We start from the raw sequence: 21,501 nt of genomic DNA, 5'->3' as shown, positions 1-21,501 counted from the left end.
TATGTAGCTATGTTGAGACTACCGAGTTCATTTAAGTATTTGGTTGGGGCAGATTCGCTTATGCCAACTTTAGCATAAGCACTTTGGATTTAAGCATTCAATATGTATTTTCATAGGAAAGTATGTATTCATTACATACACTCCCAGAAAATAGGGATTTGCAAGAAAGGTTCAGAGAACTTGCATTTACCTTTGTTACGGTTTTCAACAGCGCCATCTTGCTTTTTACCTGTCAGAGAAGGGAACACACTGTGTTTTAAATTGGCTGTGCAGAACTTCATTTAAGTGTTTATGTTTATATATAATGCATACATTACCATATCCTGGAATAAGCAACTGCATTTTTAAAAAAAGTGTAGAACAAACTGGAGTCAGAAGGCTGACATAACTGAAGCTTTACAAGTATGTCAACTCTCAAACCATTTTTTTTTTCAACTTCACTTTTCACATATGAGACTGCTGCAGTGTTATGCTACCACAGTTAAGTGTGCACAAATTACTGATACAGACATTTACTACACTTGTGAGGAAAGCTTTTAAAAGGCTTGCCTAAACATTTTTCTAGGAAAGAAATTTGTGACATTAAAGTGATTCTGAATTTATTAAGACTGAAATGTTACAGCTTAGCTAGAAGACCAACACATCACATGTAGTTTATTGGAGTAGGGGGGGCCACACTACCTCTTTTTGTTTGGGTGACAAAATTGTCTATTAAGTAGAAAAAACAAGAGTTTTAATTACTATTTGTAAAAACCTGACATGAAAGCACAAAACCGAGGAATTTAAAACCCAGAATTTAGTAGTATCACTGGTAATTAATTAAGTCTTTAGCCTTAATTTATGCGGGCTGAAACGTACAAGAATACCCAGGTACAAGAAAATCAAATTATCAAGCAGTGTGTCTGGCATGACAACATTTAATACCTTCACTACATTATTACTGTAGACATAGTCCATTTTCTATACATAAGATTTCCCCCTGAACATCCTCATAACAGCTGATGAAAAAAAAAAAGCGCATGTTCACTTTCTCCAGAAGATGCCACATCAGACTTAAGAAATCACCACTTAGTTCCGCATTTGTTCTTTCATAGTTTCTCTTCCCCTCTTACAAGAGCAAATTCCTACACAAGTTACTTCTAGCTCCTTGTACATACAGTTGCTTTCACTCTGAACCAAGCCATACACATCCAACTAAAAATAGTTACTTTAATCTCCTTAACATTCACAGAGAAGCTAATTTAGTTTAACCTGAGTTTTATCAAGGAGAATCTTATCAGGCAACTAACTTAAGGGAAAGAGGAAATTGTCTATCTTGGGAGACAAAAAATAACCCACAAGCATTCAGGCCCTAGGACACACCAGAACACTACCTTTCAAAATGACTTCTGCTTTTACAATAGGAAGCACTGGCACAATATTAATAAAAACTATAATCTTCTCTGTATTTCCTGTAGCTGCTGGTACTACTGCTTCCTCCTCCTTCCACTGTAAGGGAAAGAGCAAAGAATGGAAACTGGTTCACACTAATCCCTGGAAATGCTGCAAGTCCACTTTTACTCTTCACTACCATGCTTGAGCTTGAAAGTAATTTTGAACTTTCAGTTCTTATAACAATTCTTGTAACTTCATAAGTTTCAAGAAGGGTCATGTCCTGCTTCAGCTAGGATAGGGTTAAGTTTGTCCCAAGCAGGGAGAAGGGATCTCCAGCCGGGTTATTCATACCATGCTGGTCCACCGTGGCAGCACGGGAAGCTTTCTTTTGTGACTTTTGTTGCAGGAAGCACGCGCTGCGGGCTGGCTGTATTCACTGTGGCATTTCTCTGTGTATCTTTTGTCTTGTTTACTGTTATGACTATTTATTGTTGTTATTACTGCTATTGTTGTTAAGATTGTTTATTACACTGTTGTATTAAATTTCTCCTTACTTTAACCCAGGGTTTGTGCTCTACTTGTGTCCGAGGGTGGGGGAGGGACAACGGCAACATGGTCTCTGGTCCCGGCAGGGCCTAAACTATCACAGGTCAGAACTGTAAACTGTTTGTGAATGAGGACAAGACAAAAAGCACACTTCAATCCTAACTCCTGTACAGAGCACACATTTCAAAAATCGCCTCCAGTTTGAAGGTCACTGAGATTCCAAGCACATTTCTGTATGGCTTTCCATGTATGGCTTTCTGTTACTATTTCATATTCCTCTGATGAAAAAGTGTATTTTTCTGACAAGAATCTTCACTCAGTCCCATTCTGTAGACCTCACAACTGTTTCTAGAAAAATTTTTGCTGTGGTGAAGCTCAGGACTGAGCATGATTTGTGAGAGCTAATATCAAAACAATACTGGTTAACATTTCTAAGCTTTGACTCTCAGGATAAAGGCTACGGCTTAGATAAGTGACCTTATAATGCCAGCTACTGAGCAAGTCCTTCAGAATAAGGAAGACAGCCCATTTCACACTTCACAGAAGGGCTTCAAAATGCTCTGGTTTACAAGCCCCTCATCCCTCTAAAAATAAAGTTTACAGAAAAGTGCCACTAGAGATTTGCCTTGTGTGTAATCTCTGAGCATTCAAAGTTTCATCTCTGGAAGAAAAAGTGTGGCAGAAGAAGCTGTCTACTCATCTTTATCAAAATCAGTCTTATATATGCTTAAGATATCCACGAACTCAGCAGTATCAATGATACAAGCTTTTCCTCTTCAAGTGTCATAGAAGAACTCCCTATACAGGACGTTTTCTATCTGTCAAAAGCACAGCGTGATACTTACTACGTTGAATTATTGGTAATAAATAACCTGTTTGTCATTAAAAAAATTTCCTATTAGACATGAATGTACTTCGAAGTTACAAGAGATAGCAGTTTAACAGTTTGTACATTGTATGGCTGGTTAGGAGTTGTAAACCTTCTAACCTCTAATTGATCAATGAGATTTGAAGTTTAATTAAAGTCCACGGTACAAGAGTTGTTAGTAGTTGGCATCCTCTCAGATCACTGGACCAGGGTTTTTCCCCTGTGAAACTTAATGAAAGTATGAGGTTTAAAAAAAAAAAAAAGATTTCTGGCTTCAGATGACTAGAACATGTTTTTATCCAGTAACACTCAGGAGTTCACCCCTCCCTCCCCAACGATTTAAGATTACTATGCCTACTTTTCTTGTCCTTCTTCTCTTTTTCCTTCTCCTTCTCTTCTTCATCTCCTCCAGCCCCAAGTAAGGTGAAGATAATTCCAGTCTGAGAGTTCACACCTACAGCAGTAACTACCATTCTTCCAGAGCCTTCCATCACATGTGTACCTGAAAGATTGAAGCAGGTTTTCCACTGAGACATGAGCAGTTATATGGCACAGCACAAAGGAAATGAGTTCTCAAACTTCGCACTGATGAAACCCTAAGATACCACTGTGGCCCTCTAGAGCTTTAATTGCCAAAACTGTCTGGAAAATAAACCCATATAAACTGAAAAACGTTTTGTGTAGTTGCTAAGAGTCTGCTAAAGTTCTGTACTAGTTGCAAAGTCAGATAACTGTAGGAGTCAGACTAGATAAGGTCTACTCTGTCAGATTTTAACCTCAAAATAACCAGTTTATTCCCAGAAACAAACTACTTTCTTCAGGAATTGTCAGAAGTTACACACCTGACAGCAGCATAGGATCTCTGTCCAGAGATTTCTTAACATGATCAGATTCTCCAGTCAGTGAGCTTTCATCAATTTTGAGGTCATTTCCTTGAATGAGTACACCATCAGCCGGTAAAAGATCACCTACAAGAGATCACTGGGTATGTTGACTGCAGTTCCTTTTTTAAAAATAAAAGAAAGTTCAACTTTAAAAATAGGTTTACCATATTTCACTTGTGCAATATCTCCAACAATTATGTCAGCTACTGGTATTTGGATGACTTGGCCACCTCTGATGACTGTGAATTTCTGTTCTTGTTCAATACGGCTCTGCAATCCCCGAAACTGTTTCTCTTTACTCCAGTCATTGAAAGCTGTTACTAATACCACACAAACTACAGATAGGAGGATTGCTGCTCCTTCAATCCAACCTGCTTCAGATTCCTCCTCCTCTTCACCAACATTTACTGATCCACATACTGTAGGAAACAGGTTTTAGATTTAAGAAAGTTCACGCAGATAGTTATTTCAACAGCAAGGTTTTGCCAAACAGAAGAAGCTAATAGCTGCTAAACATTTTCCATGCTAGCCTTTCTCTGCTATTTTACATTTGTTTTCAGTAAAGGTAACGCACAAAGAAACTAATGAACCTGAACGCTAGAGCAGCTCAAAGAAGTTAAACTACCTACTTATCTGAACATCCCTGCTTATCTGAACATAAGAGAAGTTGATATAAAAAGTTACCCGTCCCTATTATCCTATTAAATGATGGCAAAAGAATGCCAGACTAGATCATTAGTTAACCAGCTTTTACTTTCTCAACATTTCCCACCTTATCTTAACAAGACAGACATCACTGCAAAAATTCAGTTCCAATAGAGGCCAGATCCCTTCATCTTCCATTTAGAAGTATAAATATAGCTTCATTTCTTAAATTAGAAAGTTACCAGTGTCATATTGCAAATCAAGAAAAATTTAGCACATGACTGCCAATTATAAATTGCTTAAATATTTAGGCAAAGCTAGAAAAACACTTGCTCAGAAACATGATTGATCTCAGACAAGTCCTTGTTCCTGCTGCTTGCGTTTTACCTTTAGCATTATTGTGGTCAGAATGATAGCAGATCATAACCAGGGGAATCTCACGCTGCCCTTTTTAAGGCAAGCTAGAGTTTTAGTAGTGTTTGCTCAAAAAGGAATAAGTTGCTTTTCCCCTGACTTACTGTCTCATCAGATTTACAGTATATGCATGTTGAACCAGGAAAGTCAGTGGTGTAATACAGGTTCATACCTACTTTTTAAAAAGTTACTTACGTGATTCATTTCCTCCTGGAGGCTGGTAAAAAGAAAGGCCCAAGGATACTACAGCTGCAATTTCTAATATAATTAGTGTAACGTCCTGTAGTGCTTCCCATACTAACTGAAGAAATGTTTTTGGCTTTTTAGGAGGTATAAAGTTCTTCCCAAAAACTGCTTCTCTCCTTTCTATATCTGCTGGATTTCCACTTAAACCTATTTAATAATAAGACAAAGTTAGTGACACTTATTTGTATTTCACCCTCACATTAGAAGTGATAGTTTTCCCATTCATGGAGTCAAGTCCCACTCCATATTTCAGTAACAATACTGAAAAGCCATATCTCAAATATAATTACACAAGTATTATCTTTAAATCAGAGTCACTATAGAAAACCAGCTATATTTTATAATTCATACTTTGCCAATATAAAGGTCTACCTACTTGCATATGACATAGCAACAGAGTAATAGTAGCAGACATACCTTTGTACCAAGTAAACAAGTTTGCAAGACAAGATCATTAGTAGAGTTACTACTATCGAGACTGAGTAGCACCATGCAGCTTTAGCAAGACCACAGCCTGTGAAGCCAGCTCTGGTTCCCACTGTAGGGATTCTGTATTCAGAGATAACATCCTAGGATCCTACAATTAATGTAACATTTATAATGAAATATTTAATATAATTAACAAAATATTGTAAATATCATATTTGTGTATTACTTATGTTATAAAAGACTATTAAAAGCTGGTGCATCGTGTGGCAAGAGGTAGCCACTGAATGATACTGCTTCTATGTGGACAGCAACTGCTTGCTCTTCTGAAGCTTCACTTTCTACTTCCTCCCAGAGAGAGTCCATACTTAACACTCTGCAGCTTCGTACCCATCTTTTTTTTTTTTATATACGACATATTTCTTTCAGAGTCGTCTTCTCTGTCTCAACTCTTGTACCATCCTTAAGGGACACTAGCAAGTAAGAGTGAGGGGCCTTCACTAAAAGGCACTGCCTGCTTCTAGTTAGCCCAAGTCCTTAAAAATCAAGGAATATCAAGTATATTTAGTGCAAGGTCACACGCTCAAGGTATTCCGTAAGTACACCTCCTGTTTACTCCTTCAACAGCTTCCAGTTGCCTAACCTACCATGCAGAATTTGAGACACAGGCTCATTTTTCAAAGCAAAATGGCCAATCGCCCAGCCATGTTCAGAGGAAAAGTCTGGATAATTCAGCCATATTGTCCCCAAGGTTATGATCAGCACCTGCTTAAAGAAAACAATTTTCCCAGTAGCAGGTTTTTTAGTAGTTAAACCCAATTGCTAAAGATCCAATTGATAAAGACGTTGCAAACACACTAGGTAACATAAAAACAGCAACCACTGCAACTGGCTTTCACAAGTGGGATATTTAACACCTCTAAAAGACAAAATTTCCTAGAACCATCACGTAATATTTCAAGACACTATGCAGCAACTACTGAACTGCAAAGCTCAGTTTTAAATGCTAACAACTGCTGTGTAATCATTTAACTGAAAAGCATAATATTATGCGCAGATCATTTCAAAAGTGAAATGAATTAAACATACTCAGTGTATATAATAAATCGGATGTATTCCAACACTCTTAGATGCACCCTGAATTCATGGCTGTGGAAGTTTAACACAAAGAAGCAATTTTGGCCATTCCAAAAGGCTGGACCATATTGCTATTTTGCAACAGATACCATTACTCTCTTCCTTTTAGCATGGCAGCTTGGAAGATTATTTACTTTCCTCCTCCCTTCACAGGGTACCAGGATGCAGAACATCAGAAGTATACAGCAAAGGTCTTCAAAGAACAAAAAGTCTTTTCCAACAAGGCTGTATAAAGTTAAGCTACTATCAGAACCCCTTAGTGAATATTAGTAAACATGTCTAGCAAAGACAAAAAGCATTTGTGTTTTTAGTATTCACCGTAATACACCATGCACCGTTACTGAACTTGCTACCACACAGCTGGCAATTTCATAGTTCACAATCTACAGTCTTGGGGTTGAAACTACTGCCATTTTTCTGTTCATTATGTATCTTAGCTAGGGTAATTTATGTTATTTGGGGCTAAGTTTGAAAATATTAACAAAGGGACTAGTTAAAGCTTCATATACAAAATTTATTAGAAATCTAGAAGTTACTAGACAAACAAAATTATGTAGACCTGTGAAAGTATCAATGGCGGTCCATCTCTCCAGAATATAGGAAAGACTTTTGCTACTACAGATACGTCAAACATTCATTTATTCACATTTGTATGCATTTGTACACATGTAAAGGACATTAAAAACTAAGCAGTTAAAGTCTGCCGGTGGCTTTTTTTAGTAGTACTGGTAAAGGACAGTTCCCATTTCTCACTTCAAATCAGGCAGGTCTGATGCACCTTTTGCCTGAAAACAGACATTGCCTTACATTGTCAACAACTTCAAAGCAAGAAGTAATACAAGCTGAACTCACCCACTGTGTAGTATTTCAGAACTACTTGTACTTCTGCTGTGAAGCCACTAGTAATTACATAAGTCAACATTTCATATCATAAAGAAACCTTCCAAATAGGAAGAAGTCTCAGAGGGCCTGTCCTGGTTCCGACCAGGATGGAGTTAATTTTCATTAGAGTATGTCATTCCATGTGATGTGGTGCCCAGGGGTGTGTGTGTGTGTGTGTGTGTGTGTGTGTGTGAGTGTGTGAGTGTGTGAGTGTGTGAGTGTGTGAGTGTGTGAGTGTGTGAGTGTGTGTGTGTGTGTGAGTGTGCTGCTTTATTTTGAATTCACTATTGTTACTGTTGTTCTCTTGATACATTTAGTAAATTTTTTCTTTTTACTCAACCTATGAATTCTCTTGTCCCTCACCTGTCTTACCAGAGCAGGGGGGTGGGGTGGTGAAGGGCCAGCCACGTGGTGTCTGGCTGCTGGCTGACTTCAAACCTCCCCAGCCTTGCAGGTGTGTGTATGCAGGAGATTTTAGAGAGCTAGAACTAGTGTAACACATAGCAGTTTTCTGCTTAGATCTTGCCTAGATTTTTCTCCACTAGAAATGTCTCAATTTCTATACTTACAACTTGAATTTGACAAAAAGACTTGGTTCTATTTTTACAAGAGCTTTCCAGCACTACCTCCAAGAAATTTATAGCAGCATACCTGACAGAGAAGCTGTTTCTCTAAAGGTTCATGTAATGATTTTGAGACAAAACGACACCTTTGTACAGCTCAGAAAAGGTTAAGTAAGATGAGTTAAGAGCAAATTATCACGGTTGACTGTTGAGGCCTTGCTGTGTTTAGGAGCTACTCCCACACTAAAAAAAAAAGATGGTGCCCTTTTACTAAGTTAGTGATTGTATTTAACTGATTGCAGGACGGTACATCAAAATGTCAAATACTTTTGAAAAGGAAAGGTCTTGATCACACAGTCCTCAGTACAGCAGAATCAATCTGCAGGAAATGACATCTAACCCTTTCTAGTTTCCACTGACATCGTTCCCATGTGTTAACCTGCTTGTTATGTTATAAAACAAAGTGAATCCTGCAGTATACTAGGTATTTGATGTTTAGTGCATCCTGGTCATCTACAATTGTATGCATGCCTAGCTTGCAGTAATAATGGGCCTTAAACCTTGCTGATTACCATAAAACACAATTCAACTCTCGGTTCCATTCCTGATTGTAGAAAACTAAACCCCTTTCCACTGAGAAAGGAAACTGCCTTTCAATACTACTGAAGAGGTCAACAGGGTAATGAGAGACTGCTGCTCCTCCTACCTAAGGGGTGTTTACTGCTTGTACATATCTGTGCTTCACACACATGCACTAAACTTTACAACTCCATTGATGCCAAGGAACTTTAGAAGTTTGCCCTCCTCATGTTTTACAAATTCCTTCTCCAGCCTAAATCTGCTCTGCTCCCATTCACTGGCCAGTCGGGCTTGAGAGCTACTGGCTACTTCCAGTTTGGTAAGAGGAACTCAGTTCGTGTACCGAAATACCTTCGTGAGTCTGGCTTCAAAGCAGATCAAGCCAAAACATGCTAAATGCAGTTGTGCCCAGAGATACCTTATGGCATTAGTAGGCTGTTCTTGATCCAAGGAGACAAACCTTTCCATAGCATTTCTGAAGAACAGAAAGCAATAGCTAGCCAGGTTTAAGATAACAGGTACTTTACTGCCACCAACACAACACATTAGTTAAAAGCTGCGACACCACAGTTTGCCAAAACAAAGATTTTGGTACTTCTCAATCACTACCAACAGCAGGACTTCACATTAAGTTTGAGTTAAGACAAAAATATGCAAAAACATTTGTATGTGATACTACAGTTTAGATATTTTAAGCAATATGACTTGCCTCTTTCACAAATTAAATCTTATAGCTTTCATTTACACTGGAAGAGTAGTAAGAGCAGGCCGAATCTTAAGCAAAACTTCTGGAAAGCTCTCAGGAAAAAAGATTTGATAAATTTATTTACTTCTTCACATTTGTACAGCCTAACTCTAGAGAGCAAAGGCATCAGGTAGCCACACTTCACAGAATGCCATCAAGACCAACATGGCAAAGACTTCTTTAAAGATGCTTACTTCTAAAGAGTAAGATTGTGTGATCACTTTACAGATCTTACTAATAGTAACAGTACCTCTTAGTGCCGAAAGCTGTATTGATAGCTATTTTGCACAGATCACATGAACTCTCCAGAAATACTATAGATTTAAAAACTAGATCCTGCTATTAAGAATTCAATGTAATACAAACAGAAAACAGATGTCACCAGATTTAAAAATTGTTGCATCAATACTAATCCCTCATCTCACGTGCAGTTTAGATCAACTGAAAAAAATCTCTTGCTTACTTATTACCATTGAATACCTCTGCCTTAGAGGAGTCAGAAGTAATATTTTATTATGGCAACAAATACTTTTATAAACTTTGTTATATTACAGAAAGAAGTGGGTTTATTGATTAAGGTTTTTCCTAAATGGAGTTTCTTCAATAACAGTCTTAAAATTGACTTACCTTCATTTGGTGAAGTTTTCAATTTTGTACAGATACCATGTACATCTCCATAGCATTCCTGTATTTTATGCAGTGCATCTGTAGCTCGAAGTTCCATAAGAGAGCGGAGCTCTGCAAGAGTAACTCCAAAATCTCCATGATTAACTTCTTTTACAGCATTTTTTACGCCACTATATGCAACCGAGTTGTTTGCCATATCACCCATGATGCATGCAGTCTTTAGTGTTGACAGTTTCCAGTAAGGAACAAGATTTCAGCTTAAAATATTTCCAAAAGAAAAATAAATCCTTTGGGTATGAAGACAGTCAGAAGAGCAGACACATCACCCAAGTAAGAGACCCCATCTGGAGAGATATCTTTGAGGTCGTCCCATGGCGCGTTCTGTTTCCCAAGCCAAACAGCATGTACAGTCTAGGAAAAATATAGAAAATTAGAATAAATATACATTCAGTTACGTAACAGCTATACTGATAATACACTGTAAGACAACCCTACTCTTTGTATTGAGGTTACAGAACAAATGTCTGCTTAAGGTCAGTTTCTTCAAACTTCCTGTAATATTTTTAGTTATCATTCAGCTGGCAAGAATGATGAGGCATAAAATGGATGTTTCCCATCCCAAAATAACCTTGCATTATTATACTTTGTTAAATCGTTAACGTCTTAGAACAGCTGTTGCCTTTAAGTCTTGCTTGGTATACCCATATGGTTCATCATCAAGAGGAAAACTTTAAAAACACCTGGAAGTAAATCTGTTTCCAAGGAAATGGAGTTTGGAGCATCCACCACTGATGTCACATGGGGTAAAAACATGCTCAAGTTAAAAATCAACTTTTCACTGAAGATTTCACCTCAGAGCTGGGGATGAACAAGCTTTTGTGTGTTCTCATGAATTCATTTGCACAAATCTCAAGGAAAACAGTTTCAACACTAAGTTAGCCCACGCATTAAGTACTTTTGTAGTGTTGTAGGAGTATATCTCATGCAGAGCTAGGTCTTAATGCATTTTCATGTCCAAAGAGTTTTAGGCCCCCTTCAGCCCATTTCATCACAACTCAAGACTCCTACAGTATCTGCATTTAATTCTTTGCAAGAGGGAAAAACTGCACAATACCACCTTCCTCCAAAAGGGATAGGGAGACAAAGAGCAGCTCTTCTGCCTGATTATCATAGGACTGTAACTGAGAAATTGACATCTACCCACAGGATTAACTTGCACAGGCACTCTATATATAATTCCTGCTTGGCTGACACATCTTGCATGTATACATTTATCTACACAACAGTATAGTGAACATACAAGCACTTCATGCCTTTATAAAGATCTGCTGTATGCAGAAGACAGAAGTCTGATCATGTAAGTCAATTTTTTCACCACAATAGGGCATGAGCACAACAGAATATTCCCCCATGAGATGTTATGATTGCCAGGTTCCGATGAACAATAACTTGGATGCTATCAGGTCAACAAGTACCTCAGGTGTCATATGCCTAGCAAAGACAAATGGTTACTGACTGCACTGCTTTATGAAATCAAAGAATCAAATAGCAAAGAAAAAATTTCTGGCTATTGCCCTGCCAGGTTAAAGGACTGTTCAGCTAAACCACTGTGCCTGTGTTGAGGTCCAGGTAAAAGCACCTAATTACCAGAAATTTAATGTCTTGGTTCCAGAAAAGTCTCAGGTCTCTGCTCTGGAAGCAATCACTTTCAGCTATAATCAATCTACCACTCTAAGCACCATGCCACAGTACTGCATTGGTACTGAAGACAATCACCTGATGCTGAAAGACCCTGAAATGATGTCACCACAACTGACAATTAATTTTCCAGCAGAACTACCACCACTCTTCCTATCACTAGGAGATTCTGAGAAAAGCACCATCTATGGCTGTTTTCTGGAGAGCGATAAAAACCATAAAGCAATCAATACTCATATGTTTAAAATAACATCAACATCCTGTAACAGCAACAAGGTGCCTAATTTAGAATTTTTAATCTTCACCATTTTCTCTGTTACTTGCAAAATATTAGGATGACAGTTGTAAAGTCCATGACAATAGGTTAACCTGCATGCTCAAATGCAGTTTTGATTAACTCAAGTTCTTCAGGTGACAATAACATGTTCTACTAGAGTATCCTTTAAGTGAAGAAATTCATTCAAATCATGTACAAGAGTGCTCTTTAAAGCCACACCGTATCTTTATCTAATGCCCAAACACTGGATGCTGTTGGCCAACTAGTAGCCTAGGAGGATTTATCAATTGGCATCTGATCATAAACTATGACAGTATAACAAGAAGCAGAGCAGGCAAATGACTTTGTATAGCTATGGAGAAGATGCTGCAGCTGCTAATTAGGCAAAAATAGACTAAGCAGAATGCCCCACAACTATTTACATCAAACTCAATTCAATTTTAATTAAGAAAAGCTCTGTTCAAGCCTTGAGCAGAAGCCCTGCACTTGAGGCCCAAATACACCCAAATCTAAAGTAGAGACATGAGGTTAGGAAAAGCTACAGCTCTAGTCACTGCTCACTTGGCATTGAAAAGCATTGAGACCGAGTACTGGGCCAAGGCAAGATTGGCTTTTAAGTAATCTTAAAAGCAGTAATATTGCTTTATCATAGCTCATACTGTGCTTTGCACTCTGGCTCTATCATCTCTATGCATCTTGAACCATTTTTGTTAAGACCTAATAGTCCAGTGATTAGCTATTATTAACAGTTCATACTGAAAGAGGTTCTCAGATGTTCTGAAATACCTTAGTGGTGTCCTAGCATACCAAGGGACCCTCAGGGTTCACAAACAAGTTCAGTAAGCTTACATTAACACTATAAAAGCTGTGTGGTTCTGCAGATCATCTCTAGTAGTGTTACAGACTATTCGTCACACCCATGTTAGGAAATAGCTGTGGAATATTGAGGGGAACAGTGTCAATACTCTTCAAATTCTGAATACTGAGCAAGAACAGTTTTGCTCCAAATCATAAAAACTTTAAACATTATCAATTGTTACACAAATCAGACCAGAAAAAAATCTGCTTGAGAAGCCCATTTTTACCAGGCATTTCAGCAGACAATACAAAAGCCTTTCAGAACAGGTACAAAATGGACTGACCTTAACATAGTTACTTGGCCGATTCCTACAGAAAAAAATATTGCTACAAATTTCTTTAAGAAATATCCTTAAAACAGTTTTGATGTCAAACGTTGCAACATTCAATTGCTTCCTGTTACAACAAGTTCTAACAGTCTACTTTTGTAACAAAGTGATGATGCATAATGCAACTATAAACAGTGAAATTCAAGCATCATAAAAGAAAACATAATTTTAAGCTACATAGATCATTATCTCTTCAACTAGTGGAATATTTTGTTTTGACCAGTGTTCCAGTTCTCAACTCAATTCCTGAAGCAGCCATTTGACATACATTGAGTAGCATGAGCTCTGAAGTACTACTATTAAAAGCAACTCGCCTCAAACTTCCAATCTGCTAGTATCTCAAATTTTAAATGCAAGAAACAGTCAAAGTCACTTATACACCATTGCTGAAGTTCCAGCTTATTTAAAGTTTATTCAGTTGGTGTTAGTGTCCAGCTTAAACAAGCTGCACACAAGTTAATTATAAGAAGTCTGTCTTTTATTAAGCACATCAACTTTTGGACAGCCCTATGTTTACTTATCACTGACAGTAGGGAACAACATTAAAGCTATTGTCTGTCTCACTCAAGTGACTAAAAATCCTGCACTGCAGAGGCATCTTACAGTAGCAGCACATAGTTTCATTGGCAGAATTCAGATACTTGTGGCAAATCTTTCTGAAAAGACCCTGCTGCTCTATGACTAATAGCTTCACTGACATATCCTGTCATCACAGCTGCCCAAGAGTACTGCATCTTAAATTCCTTAGCCAAATCAGTTTTTATTGCTAAGTATGCTTTGTTACCAAAGACAATAATCCAAAACCATAACCCATGAAACAAAAGTTAGATAGTTTTACCAGTGCTAGAAGTTTGACAATCTCACAAGCCACTGTACTTGGACTGGAAAAGAATAAGCTCTAAACAGAAGCCTACATGTAGAGATCTTTATTAAAGCATGAAGTGTCTATAGATTACAAATCTAGTTAGCGCCACCAGAACATGCTGTGTAAGACAAGCTAGAAGCTGTAATGTGTTTCTTGAAATGTTCTTGTAACAACACTTTAAATATAAAGCCATGTTAAACCCCTGACCAAAACCCAGCTACTATTGAGGCAGCCCTGAACATTAACTACGCTTCAAAAAGGACTCCAGAAGTACTCCTTCATAGGTGAAAGTATTTACTAATTAGTAATTTACAGAATCCCAGAATCAGCTAAGTTGGACAGGACCTCCTTGAAAATCATCAAGTCCAACCATTAACCTAACACTGATAGTTCTCAACTACACCATATCACTCGCACTATGTTGACCCAACTCTTAAACACCTCCAGGGATGGGGACTCCACCACCTCCCTGGGCAGCCCATTCAAACATCAAACCACCTGTTCTGGAAAGAAATGCTTCCTAATATCCAGACTAAACCTTCCCTGGCACAACTTGAGGCCATTACCTCTTGTCCTATCGCTTGTTACTTGGTTAGAGGCTCATCCCCAGCTCTCTGCACCCTCCTTTCAGGGAGCTGTAGAGGGCGATGAGGTCTCCCCTCAGCCTCCTCTTCTCCAGACTAAACACCCCCAGTTCCCTCAGCCGCTCCCCGTACGACCTGTGCTCCAGACCCTGCACCAGCTTCGTTGCCCTTCTCTGGACACGCTCGAGTCATTCAATGTCCTTTTTGGAGTGAGGGGCCCAAAACTGAACACAGGAATCGAGGGGCGGCCTCACCAGTGCCGAGTCCAGGGGTTAGATCCCTTCCCTGTCCCTGCTGGCCACGCTATTGCTGACACAAGCCAGGATGCCATTGGCCTCCTTGGCCACCTGGGCACACTGCTGGCTCCTGTTCAGCCGGCTGTCAATCAACCCCCCCAGGTCCCTCTCTGACTCGCAGCTCTCCAGCCACTCCTCCCCAAGCCTGTAGCGCTGCTGGGGGTTGTTGTGGCCCAAGGGCAGCCCCCGGCATTTGGCCTTATTGAAACTCCTCCAGTTGGCCTCAGCCCATGGCTCCAGCCTGCCCAGGTCTCTCTGCAGAGCCTCCCTACCCTCGAGCAGATCAACACTCCCACCCAACTTGGGGTCATCTGCAAACTGACTGAGGGTGCACTCGATCCCCTCGTCCAGATCATCAATAAAGATGTTAAACAGAAGTGGCCCCAAAACCGAGCCCTGGGGGACACCACTCGTGACTGGCCGCCAACTGGATTTAACTCCATTCACCACAACTCTTTGGGCCCGGCCATCCAGCCAGATTTTTACCCAGCAAAGCGTGTGCCCATCCAAGCCTTGAGCAGCCAGTTTCACCAGGAGAATGCTGTGGGGAACCGTGTCAAAGGCCTTACTGAAGGCAAGGTAAACTACATCCACAGCCTTTCCCTCATCCAATGAGCAGGTCGCCCTGTCGTAGAAGGAGATCAGGTTTGTCAGGCAGGACCTGCCTTTCACAAACCCATGCTGACTGGGCCTGAGCATCTGGCTGTCCCACATGTGTTGTGTGATAGTAGTCAGGATGAGCTGCTCCATCAGCTTCCCAGGCACTGAAGTCAAGCTGACAGGCCTGTAATTTCCTGGATCATCCTTCCAACCCTTTCGTATTCAGTAATTCCTTCTTTTTGGGAGGAAGCTATAATCTGTGTTCTACATTTATAAAATTAAGTCTGTCTTGAAGTGATAGTTTGCAGTGGCCACGTACTGACCATCAAATGTGAACAGCAGAGTTTAAGAGTGGTAGGTGTAATTACTATTGCCCAGATGCACAGAACCTAGCATACCTTTGACCCCTAACTAAGCCTTTCCTATTATTGAATTTGCATTTAATACTTTCTTCACCAACCTACAGGAATGCATTTTAATCTTGATTAAGAAAATTAAATCTTAAAACACCTAAGCATATTCATATCTCAAGAGTCAAAGCTCCAGCAGTTGTATATCTCATGTCATTCAATTTAATTTATACATCTGCTTGAACACTGTGCATTCAGATAATAAGCATTAGCTGGTACTAGCATTTGACCTTCAACAACAAACTAAAGCTGGTTGCTGTAATATAGGAAAAGGCTTGCAAAGTGATTATCTCAGGAAAGCCTTTGTTTAATCTAATTAGTTCAGTGAAGACCAGACAGATCTACATACCAAGAGGCTGCAGTGATAGAAACTGTCCCCTCGTTTCAGTTGTCATGCTATGTTAATCTGTTTCAAAAAACAGCTTTTAAGATACAGAAAAATATAATAAGCCTTTGCATACTTTTGTTTGACACCCACAGCACTGGGCATGTTCCACAGCTTCAAGCCATTACATGATTTTTTCCTTTGGAGAAGAAAAAAGTTGTCCATAATATTATAATGGAAAGTAATTGTAACAGAGAAAGTGACCTGACAGTCACACTGGAAAAGCCTGAGGTAGTCTGCTATGGAGGGTCAGACTTTAAAGAGACACACCCTCATAACTACTTGAAATGCTACAGAAATTCACCAGCTGTTTCACAAGAAATACAAATGAATGTTAATAAAACGAAGTTCATACAGAACAACATGCATTTACAGGTTACTATCCCATATGTTAAAATGTGCCTAAGGGAACAACTCTAGGAGTTAAACTATTTCAGTGACATGCTGTGGTTCTAGTGCAAGCATCTCAGAGCCTGGTTTATGAAGAGACAATTACAAGTAGACTGAACAGCTAAGAGGGAGAGGGCACAACCATGGAAGACACTCCACAACAGAATGTTTTTAATACATCACCTTCACCCTTAAAATATGCCTAGTGTTGTAATGCCAAGTTTCCCTTATTACAACTCCTGTGTTATAAACAGTAAATTCAAAGGTTATGAGTTTTGCTGAGTTTTCAAACAAAGATCTGACTTCATTCTGAAGCTTAATCTCTTGCGAGGCAGATGTACTCACCTAACTGAAATGAAAACTCGCTGCTGTTCCTAGACTCTTGCAGTGGATGTAAACACTAGTATTTATCACACTTAATCTAAAAGATTGCTGCTGTCTATTGTGATTGACACTTCTGTAGTAGCACTTTCATCCAGTGGTAGTTTCTTTGCTTTAAGATCCCAAATGATTTCTTCTTGAAATAGTGGCTAACAAATTAGGACTTCAGTAGTCTGAAGTCAATTTGGTCATATAAATTAGTAATGTTCACACAAAAGATTCCTGTATCATTTCCCTCCTATTTTGGTAGCAGTGAGGGAAAATTATAACAGTCTTGAACTTGAGTTATTGCAGCATGAAGACCACGACTTTCTCTTATGAAGCAGCTTGCTCCACAGACTGCAAGGATCCTGGTAAGTGAGCAGACATTGTTTTATGTCATCAACCACGCAGGCCTCTACTCCCCTGCCCTTTCCAAACTCATGAAGCAGGTCAATTCCAACTGAAGTGACAGCTGGATTAAGAAACAAGATTGGAAAGTGCTGTATAGAATAGTCTGAATAGAAAAACTGTTTTATCAAAAGCTTAAACTAATAATTAGCTTTCTGTATTTAAGGTATTTTAACTTGAAAATGAGACCTGAATAAATACAAAAGCCTAATACAACAAGTAGCTCTTCAGGAAAACCTATGAACGCTTTCAAGGGACATCAGCCTTTGAGACATACTGGAAAGCCCTTGAGAATAAAACCAATGTGATCATCAGTACAGAAAGCATCCAGGGTCCCGTGTATTTAAAATATTCAGCTTTCATACTCTCTCATATTACAATCCTGGAGTTGTCCATAAAAAGCCAAACACTTCAAGATAAACCTATGCAGAAGAGTTAAGTTTTTAACTACTTAAAACACTTTTCTGGAAGCAGGAGTTACTCATTCCAGATATCCATTAACAGAGCAATGTCTTGAAGGGTCTCTCCTAAATCCACAGCTGTGATCAACACAGCTCAAAACAGCTTTTCCCTTCTCCACTTGCAGGCCCTGAAGCTTCCTTCTCAATACTTCCTTTTACTAGGCTCATCTAATTTTTGCTGTGATGACATCGTAAACTAAAATAAAAAGGCTAAATGTGACAGGACTTCTTATGATACCAGGTAATTCCAGGTTAAAACTCTAATCTCAGAGAAGAAAAGTTTTAACCTCTAGACATTACTCTGTCCCATTCAGCATTGTTTATAGCACGTTCAAGTACTTAAGATGCATTTACTATGTGTCAGCTTCCTCAGATAACTTCAGATTAGTGGAGCTGCCAAAATTTGGACTAAGGAGCTGCTGGCTGAAGGCAAATCTGGGATATCATGAAGTTCCACCTACCAGTGTTTAAAACGCAAGAAAAAGTTTGTCCAATGCCCATCAATATTTTCCTTTACTTCAGATGATTGAGTCCTAAATAAAATGACTGAGGATTTAAAGTCCCTTAATCCTGTACAGTTCAGGTTAAAAATGTTTATTTGGGATAATTATGCCATAAAGTAAGTTCTATTAACAGGTCTGTCATATTAATAACTTTATATATAATCCTAAAAGCAGATATATATTTTTAGTGCAGTTAAGTCATGCACCAACAAATACTGACAAGTTCAAAACAATTTACCACACTTATCAAAACTATATTGATAAAAATGACAAACTTTTTCAAAAAGAGATGGTAGCATGGCATCCTACTTAAAATTATGCATGACAACAGAATTTACTTGCATTCTCAAATTACAAAAATGCATTCCAGTCACAAAACCTGACAGTTATGTGTTAAATGAAGCATATAACATCACTATATGCAGAAAAGTTTCAAGTAAAGGGAAAGTGAGATGGTACCAAATTTCACCCAACAGAGCTAGAATCAGATTCCTGCATTTCAGACACTTACTGCATTTAAAGCTCAGTGCGTGCCTGTGAGCAATGCATCCAGCTGGTCAGTTCTGACAATAATTATGACTCAGAGCCAAACAGCATCTGACTTCTTTGTAAGTTATTTCTACAGGTATATTACTTGTCTTGAGAAATCTTTTTACCTTTTTTCATAAAGCCTCTAATTTATGCTGCTTCTCCTCAACCCTGTCTCCAATCCATTTTGGAGATAAACACACATTTCAGATGTTACCTCTATTTTTATTTACTACCATCTTTCAATTCCCATAATACCACTGCATACCACTGAAATTGCTTTAGTCAGTTTGAGCAATGGTTTTCTTATCTTCCTATGTCATTAGACTCTAAGTAGCATCAGTGAAATTTTTTTTGTTCTGAAGCTCCAAGTAAACTTCAGTTCTTAACACCAGAAACCTTGTTTCATAACACACTGCACCCATTTAAATGAAAACATGTTTAAATTAAATTGCATATAACACTTCAGCCAAAGTCAGATGTTTACCATCTCATTCTGATTTGAACACTCCCCCTTTTTTCTCCCAGAAAGTATTCTTTCATATTAACATCCATTTAAGCAGAGCAGTATGCTTTTGACTGTAACCATGCTTCCCGATATCAAAGAAATGCCAAAAGCTCTCCAGAGTTATGAGCTTTCAGGCAAAGGCAAAAGTCCATCCCTACCTGATTCTTTCAGTATTCAGGAAACCTCAAGTGAAATTTAAAATTAAGTCTTAAAACTACTAGGAAATATTTATGCCTAATGAGATTAAGCCTAATTACATCCATAAAGTCATTCTGCATATGACTGACTTCCTTCTATTAGAGCAGTAAAATTAACTTAGTAGGGTAAGCTTAAAGGGTTTTTTGCTACCTTGGACTAGTTACTGCTATGTAGAAACAGTACTATGAAATATTCTATAAGCTCATCGAACTGTAAACACATAGTAACATTTAGGTGACAAATCATCCATTTATGATTCTCAGAAACACACCCATCAAGTGATGGCTTGGAACATAAAAAAATAAAAATCCCAGCTCTGGTCACCCATCTCAATGAGCACACATCATGATGCCAAGTTGGGCATCTGTTTTGTCCTCTCATGACCAAAGTTTAAGCAGCTTCCTTCTTGTCCTGCAACATGCCAGTTTAAGAGACTTCATCTTCAGATTTTTCAAAGGCCTTCTGGAAATACAAGAACAGTTTATCCTTATCCTCAAACCCTTAAAAAGCCTTTCTCCACTTTCAAAACTAGTCCTTCCTCTTGATTGTACTTTTTGATCTTTCTAAAGTCTGACACTCACTTAAAGGCTAAATTCTCATGCTGTCTGCACTGTCCTGCTCCTTTAGCTACTCCTTTTAAAGAACCTTCTCATTTATGCAGGGCTTGTTGCTGATCTTGGGTTTTTTGCATACATTTAAGCATTACTTCAATATAGTTATTGGTACCTGTCCAAAGGATGATGTTGAATTAAATGCTGTGTGATCAGTATGAGTTACATGACAATCCCTGCTCCACCATCAATATAAGGTAATGAATTCCTCAGTTCACTTCTTTAACTTAGGGAGTATATGAGCAGTTACTAGACAGGATGCACAAAGCTGAGATTCTCATTATAGCACTTTGTACATCTGATGATGCAAACAAGTCTGTCACATCCTCTGGTGACCAAAGGTACGGCTGTCCTACAGTGTGGAGGCATTAGACTTCCACTCAGAGGTACTGAAGCAGCTCTCATTAATTGAGACTAACAACACTGCGACTTACACCTGCCACCCTTATTCTTTTTCATTGGGTAAAGCCACCTACATTAATTGGCAACTGCGTTAATGAAGTAAGAGACTATGTGAAAGCCTGCTGTTGCAACAGTCACACAGGCAACCCAGGGCTCAGAATGGTAACCTCTTGTGTGCCTTATTACTCTTCTTTCACAGCACCTCAGCCACTAAGAGACAGCAGTTAGTTTTGGGTCCTGCTCTAAGTCCATCTCTCATGGGTCACACAACATTCCAAACAGTTTTAGGATACTTTACTCTACTAAGCCTTTCTCCATTGCTTTTGCCTTCTCCCTGCATTTTCATGATCTTTAAGAACATACTTTTTTTTTTTTTTTTTTTTTTTTTTTTTGAACCACACATGTTCTAAGCCTCCACCCTCCCACTAGCTGTGATCGTAGCCATGCAGTTCACTTCTTTACAGTCTAAGAGTGGGATACTCACAGCAGCCTGATGCAGAAAGCAGTCATCCAAAAAGAATTTTCCCCCCACACCAGCCACAAAATAATGCCAAAAGATTTAAATATAAGGGTTTCTACTGGCTGAACAAGTTACCACAGATTCCCCAGAATTTTTTCCACAAGATGCCAGAATAGCTGATTTATTTGCAGAAGTCCTAAAGGCAATGTGGATATGCCAGCTTAAAGAACACACATTCAGCTAACGCTGGGAGCTTCTTCATCATGGAACTATGTTTCTGCCATTTTAAACATTAATCTCCATTCAAGAAAGGTTCATTTTCTCTCTGTTATTTCAGGTAAAGTGACATGCCACTAAACAAATCACATAATACATCACTTTACTGCCAAGGTCAGACACCATTTGGACTGAAGAGCAAATTCACTAGACCA

At 38.8% G+C, this 21,501-nt stretch overlaps 1 protein-coding gene across 3 annotated transcripts in view; it reads right to left on the bottom strand.

The window, feature by feature from the left end:
• The window catches only part of ATP2B1 (ATPase plasma membrane Ca2+ transporting 1), a 35,857-nt gene extending 25,509 nt beyond the window's left edge, over nt 1–10,348 (bottom strand). For all 3 annotated transcript variants that reach the window (XM_026862325.1, XM_026862310.1, XM_026862318.1), the window contains exons 1-6: nt 9,937–10,348; nt 4,927–5,124; nt 3,837–4,091; nt 3,631–3,756; nt 3,147–3,290; nt 191–229 (exon numbers count right to left, since the gene is read on the bottom strand). In XM_026862325.1, the coding sequence (XP_026718126.1) occupies nt 191–229; nt 3,147–3,290; nt 3,631–3,756; nt 3,837–4,091; nt 4,927–5,124; nt 9,937–10,141 (967 nt within the window). In that variant the 5' untranslated portion in view covers nt 10,142–10,348. The remainder of the gene's footprint in view (nt 1–190; nt 230–3,146; nt 3,291–3,630; nt 3,757–3,836; nt 4,092–4,926; nt 5,125–9,936) is intronic.
• Between the last annotated feature and the right edge of the window lie 11,153 nt (nt 10,349–21,501).

The sequence above is a fragment of the Athene cunicularia genome, assembly GCF_003259725.1.
Source record: "Athene cunicularia isolate RWA chromosome 1 unlocalized genomic scaffold, athCun1 chr1_part2, whole genome shotgun sequence".
Taxonomy (NCBI): domain Eukaryota; kingdom Metazoa; phylum Chordata; class Aves; order Strigiformes; family Strigidae; genus Athene; species Athene cunicularia.
This window is presented reverse-complemented; position numbering and strand designations above follow the sequence as displayed.